Source organism: Myxine glutinosa, chromosome 4 (assembly GCF_964187855.1).
Source record: "Myxine glutinosa chromosome 4, kmMyxGlut1.1, whole genome shotgun sequence".
NCBI classification, from domain to species: Eukaryota; Metazoa; Chordata; class Myxini; order Myxiniformes; family Myxinidae; genus Myxine; species Myxine glutinosa.
This window is the reverse complement of record NC_136264.1, coordinates 66,686,117-66,692,267: the sequence shown is the minus strand read 5'-3', so window position 1 is coordinate 66,692,267 and position 6,151 is coordinate 66,686,117. Positions and strand designations below refer to the sequence as shown.

General features: G+C 44.4%; 1 protein-coding gene across 1 annotated transcript; it reads left to right on the top strand.

The window, feature by feature from the left end:
- Window positions 1–3,174: 3,174 nt before the first annotated feature.
- Window positions 3,175–5,651, top strand: LOC137428110 (uncharacterized). The gene is made up of 3 exons (XM_078775824.1): window positions 3,175–3,573; window positions 3,895–4,661; window positions 4,881–5,651. Exons 1-3 carry the CDS (start codon window positions 3,214–3,216, stop codon window positions 5,449–5,451), a joined length of 1,698 nt encoding a protein of 565 aa, XP_078631950.1. The 5' UTR covers window positions 3,175–3,213; the 3' UTR covers window positions 5,452–5,651.
- Window positions 5,652–6,151: the final 500 nt, after the last annotated feature.

Below are 6,151 nucleotides of genomic sequence, written 5' to 3'. Positions count from 1 at the left end.
AAGGAAGGAAAACTGAGGTACCACCAGAAGTGTAAAAATGATCTGTACAACAACTTTGTTGCAACCACCAAGAAGTCAGCTCAAGCATCAAAGGCAGAGAAAGAGTCATCAAAGTTGAAGAGAAGACGCACTACTTGTGAGTTCAGTTCATCAACTGGCTGCAGTTCTAGAAGATCACAGTCAGTTGACCTCCTGTATAAGGATGTATGCATTCTTTGCAACCAACCAGCCCAGCTCTACAAAAATAATCCAGCACAAGCTAGAAAGAAATACAGAGTGCCAGATAATTTGACTGCAGATACACTGAAGGCAAGCTTGCTGAAGACAGCACGGAGTCGCGGGGATGACTGGGGCACTGAAGTCACTGGACGCTTGGAAGGGATCAACGACTTGGTAGCAGAAGAAACACTGTACCATTTGCGATGCAAACTTATGTTTGCGAGAGGTGACAGTTTGTCCAAGACTGATGAGGAAGGAAAAAGGAAGAGAGGACAGAGGAGTATTGATGAGGAGCGAGAGGCAGTTTTTATTGAATTCTGCGAATGGTTAGACTCAGAATTAGAGCATGGGGTAATGAACATGGACCAAGTCCATGAAAAGCTGCAGGAGTTTGATCAGTCACCAGAGAAGAGCCTTTCTTATTCAAAGCATTGGCTAAAGATAAAACTTCTAGAGAAATACGAAGACACCTTGTATTTCACAACACAGGAAAGAAGGGCAGATGTACTCTGTCTCAAAGATGGCACCGACAATATTCTGCGAGAGCATCATGCTAATCTTGACCATGGAGATGAGAAGACTCAGATCATAAAGACGGCACTCAAGTTCATATCCAATGATATTGCCTTGATTGATTTAGGTCCAAAGTCATACCCCACCACACAGTATGACTGACATCGATAGTCAGCTGACACTTGTTCCTGCAAGCCTTCAGATGTTCTTGAGACCGATTGTCAAGACAGACGAAAGAGTTGCCGTTTGGGGGCAGAATTTTATTAAGGCCTGTCGACCTCGGTCTGGAGTATTGCCACACCAAATGGGGCTTGCCATACAACTTGATCATAGATTTGGGTCAAAATGGATGCTCAACAAGTTCCACCGGCTGGGATACACTGAGTCTTACACGGAGACACAAAACTACAAATACTGCTTCCTTAATAGTAGGAGTGGAGATGATGTTCCAGATACTTCTGGCACTCTTGACACCATTGTGGAGGAAACCGATGAACAGATCAATGATGAGGTTGCGGTTGATGCTGCGCTTGAGGATCAATCAGTGATGACAGCCAAAGTGCCAGCCAGTGAAAGTGAATTGTCAAGTAATGATCAGGTGGTCTTTATGGAGGTTGGGGAAACAAACAATGCAGTCACCCAGTTTGTTGGAGACAATATAGATTTAAACATTGTCTCTATTCACGGAAACACTCCCTTTCACTCAATGGGTTGGATCGAAGTCACCTCTCCGGCACCACCTTTGCCAGATCCACAGACAATAGCAGCTTTCCCCCGGGTGAAGTTGAAGGCACTCGACAAAGCTAAGATCCTGAGAGGAACTGAAGTAAAGATTATTCCATTTACGAACAGGAAACAGATAGGAACGAACGCGATCATGTTTCTCCCCCTCGCTGAGCTTTCCTCCTCCCTGGCTCATGATCAGCCACTCCTCACTCCAGGTGACACACTCTGGGCAGCGGGGTGGGTGATCAAAGCCAACGATCCTGAGTTCCCACACTCCAACTGGAATGGCTGGATGAAGAGAATCCATGCTAATGATGCAAAGCAGAGCACACAGATCGAGTTCCTCACAGTTATTGAAGGAGACCCTAATGACCTCAACACCATCTTCACCACTCTGAAAGAGTGCATACGGCGCGCTGTTTTACATTATACTTTACTTGAGTGCATATTATGTGCATTATACTTTACTTTACTTTACTTGAAAGAGTGCATAGACCTGGTGCTTTTTTTTTAGGTTTTGCGAAGGGGACGCGGCTGAGTACATCGACATCTTCCTTGATACAGAAGCCACCAAGGAAACAGTGATTCAGGCTGGTACTGCGATTTTCAAGTACATTTACCATGGACGAGATACTACATTGGGTGAAATTCGGTACAACATGTTCTCAAGGAAGGCAGCGGCAGGAGTGATCAAACCAGAGACTCTACCTCCAACAGAGGGTGCAGCTGCACAACATTCACTCCGTGCCTACCTGCAGACCCGGGACTGGATCCTTCTACAGAGCATGTCTCTGAACCCCAGTGACTATGGATGGACAATAGGTGTGCATGGGTATGAGCCAGTTCCAACACTGGACCCCATGGCTCCTGAGGAGCTATTGCAGTTCATGAGCTGTAATTGTCATGGAGATTGCAGCAACCAGCGATGCAGCTGCAAGAAGAATGGGGTCACGTGCATCTCGGCCTGTGGAGTCTGTCATGGCATTACATGCAGAAACTGCAGTCATGATGTTGTTGAGTCTGAAGAAGACATAGACAATGACTGTTGAAACTTCTAACATTGTGAATGAGAAATAACTCTTGAGTATTATATATGTATGTGAAATAAAAGCTACTTTGTGTGTAAATGTAAAAGTGAAAATATAAATGTTAACAATCAACTCAGAATCATGAAAAACCCTTATTTGACCCCTCATAAGTTACTTAAGGGCCGATTTAAAAAAAATAAAAATTCTCGAAAATAATTTTTCGGTACCCGAATTCAACAGCTTTTTTTCTGGGTTTCCCACGGGAGTTGAACTTCAACATTTTAACACATGTTATTACACACCTTTACAAACATATTGGTGAAGAATTTTTTTGGTAACAATTTAGTTAACAGATTTGTGAAATATCTCATAAAATGCCCTTACTAAGAAGAAGTGTCTCGACCTTTACTATAGGTAGGTAATTTTATATTTTAATTAAACTCATTTTCATTTGTCAACTTAAAGTAAGAATATATTAATAACTTCGGAATAAATCGGTCCGTTCTATTCCGATTTAATCGGAATTTATCGGATTCAATCGGAGGCACGTTAATAATTATAAATTCAATGTTAAAGTTTTTTTGACTGTTCAAAAATATCTTTCAACAATTTATATGTCTCATATAAATAATTTATATGAGACATATAAATTGTTAAGAGTTTTCATTCATTATATCAATTTATAATAAATTGATATATTATATAATTCAGGTCCTTCATTGGCTGCATGAAGCCCGCCTCGGAGACAGACAACGAGCACAACAGGGCGCTGTGGGCGTACGCCTGCCCACAGTTCAAGGTCCCCTCCCGGCGGAAGCTCACTCGGGACATCAGGGCGATGGGGGACCAGGCCAAGGCCGACCTGACGGACCTCGTCGCCAAACAGGAGTTCGTCGCCACCACGGCCGACAGCTGGTCGGCAAGCAACAGGGCCTTCCTGGGGATGACGGTGACCTGGCTGGAGAGGGTCACCTTCGAGAGGCAGTCCGCCGTCCTCGGGATCAAGGAGATCACCGTCAGCCAGACGGGCCAGTACCTGGCAGAGGCGATCTCCGAGCTGCACGATGACTTCGGCATCAAAAGAAAGGTGTGTAAACTCTGTAGTTTTAGAATTTAAAATTGTTTACAAAATTTATTTTCAATAGATTACAATTAACAATAAAAGTATGCGTTTTTTATGACAGTGTTTAAATATAATAGTCAAGATTAATTAGATTATTCAGGCAACTTAAAATGAATTGTTTTAGCAAAATATAATGTGTATTAAGTGACGTATTACAGTAATACGTCACCTAATACACATTATATTTTGCTAAAACAATTCATTTTAAGTTTTAAAACTTTTAATATTAACTGTAAGTGAAAAATGAAAATAAACTTTGTTTTAAAACAGTATTTTGCTTTTCAGGTTGTCAGCACCACCACTGACAACGGCGCCAACTACATCAGCGCCTTGAATCACTACGGGGCCCTCGGGCGCGATGACGAGCAGCTAGACGTGGTGGAGGTGGACCCAGAGGTGGTGCAGACCAACACCATCCTCGTGGTGGACGCCCTGGAGGAGGTGGACCAGCAGGAAGAGGTGGTGCACGTCCCCAAGCATCGCCGCTGTGCGGCACACACAGTGAACCTGCTGGCCTCCAGGGACGTCGAGAAGGTGCCCGGCTGGAGCGCCCAGCCCAGGCCGGCCTTCACCAAGCCGGCCGCCAAGGCCCAGGGCCTGTGGAACGCCCAGAACAGGAAGACAGTGACCGCCAATGACATTAAGACGGCCCTGGGCAAGAAGCTTGTGACCCCCGGCGTCACCAGGTGGAACTCTAGCCACGACGCCTACAAGTGCCTGCTGACCGAGGTGCTTGACATGGACAAGAGGAACAACCTGAACCAGATCTGTCAGCGGCAGCACCCCCACCCCCTGCCGCACATCACGGAGGATGACGTGCAGATCTGGTCGGAGTACGTCAAGGTGACCGCCCCCCTCGCCGCCTGCCTAGACGTACTCCAGGGCGAGGAGAAGGCCTACATGGGGTGCCTTCTCCCCCACCTCCAGGTGCTCAAGGACTCCCTGGAGGCGCTGTCCATCGACGGCAGCATCGTCCACGCCCAGAACCTGGTGGCCAGCCTCCTCCAGCAGCCGTCCTGCGCCAGGAAGGGAACAAAGGGCTTTGACGGCAGGTTAGTTCTTATATTATTATTATATTTTATCGCAACGAGTTGAAAATTAATAAGTGCTTCTTTCTTCTTATATTATATTATTATTAAATGATTAAAAAATCCTTGCCGGTCTAATGATTCATTTGAAATGAATTAAAATCAGTTGAATGACATTTAATTTTTCAATTTACAAATCTGAAATTATTTGACATTTGTTTTATAACTTTTCTTTTACTTCAGGTTCAGCCACCTCTTCGTGGACATGGACCTTTTGATGGCCATGGCGCTGCACCCCCAGCACAAGCTCGCCACGGTCAGGGCCATCTGCAGGAGGCAGAACAACGACGCCATCTGCGACCTGGTGAGGGACAAGCTCATCAGGGACCTGCTCGCCCTCGTCCTGCCTGACGAGCACCTGGACCCTGCCCCCCAGCAGGGACCCCAGCCCGGCTCGAGCAGTACGGACTACCTGTTCGCCATGGAGGAGGGGCAGCAGGAGGAGAACCTCGAGGAGAAGATCAGGGAAGAGGTCAACAACTGGTCGAGGAAGCCGCTGAGGGGGAACCCGGGGCTCGCGCCCAATCTCTTCCCGCTCGAGTTCCGTGATGCTTGGGTAACTCTATTTCTCAGGCATAACACGTCGCTCCCGAGCTCTGCCTCGGTCGAGCGCGTGTTCAGCTACGGGTCGGACATCCTCAGGCCTAAGAGGTCGGCCCTGGCTGCACCGAACTTCGAGGCCCTCGTCTTCATGAAGGGCAACCTCCAAATCCTCAAGAAGGCCCACGAGGTGGAGGAGGAAGACGAGGACTAGTCAACAGACTGCTAGTCTGTTGACTAGTAGACTCTCTTGTCAAAGAAAGGACGGGCAAATTGATTTTTCTTTAATGTAACTTGCATATATTAAAATTATATTTAAATTAACTGTAGAGTAGAGTAGAGTCGAGTGGAAAACTTTATTTCAATAAATTTTGAATAAATTTTATTTAAATAAAAATGTATATTTTTTTATCTTAAAAGCTTTGTTTGTCTTTGTAGTAGTTAGAAATGGCTATTTAGGCTTAAAAAGCATTAAATTCCCTTTAGAAACGTCAAAAATCGCTTTAAAAACGTCGAAGCGCTTTAAAAAAATCGAATCGAAGCGGATAACCGGTAAGCGGACTAAGATTTTCGGCCACTGAAGCGGATAAGCGAATCGGACTACACGGGCTGGCGGAGCGGATAAGCGGTAAGCGGACTTAAAATTTTCCGAATCGCGCCCACCTTTATATATATATATATATATATATATATATATATATATATATATATATATATATATATATATATATATATATATATATATATATATATATATATATATATATATATTGTATATATATATTAAAATCCAATATATATATATATATATTAAAATCCAATATATATATATATATTGTTGCGGATCCAGGGGTCGGCGCTCCCCGACCTATTATAATCTATATAATTGACTATTATAATCCCCTTGTCTTTTA

What these genes read in the sequence shown, in the direction of transcription:
- LOC137428110 (XM_078775824.1), top strand. Translation starts at nt 3,214, where the DNA reads ATGAAGCCCGCCTCGGAGACAGACAACGAGCACAACAGGGCGCTGTGG. An exon ending in ACTTCGGCATCAAAAGAAAG is followed by an intron (nt 3,574 to 3,894) that starts GTGTGTAAACTC and finishes TTTGCTTTTCAG; the next exon opens with GTTGTCAGCACCACCACTGA. An exon ending in ACAAAGGGCTTTGACGGCAG is followed by an intron (nt 4,662 to 4,880) that starts GTTAGTTCTTAT and finishes CTTTTACTTCAG; the next exon opens with GTTCAGCCACCTCTTCGTGG.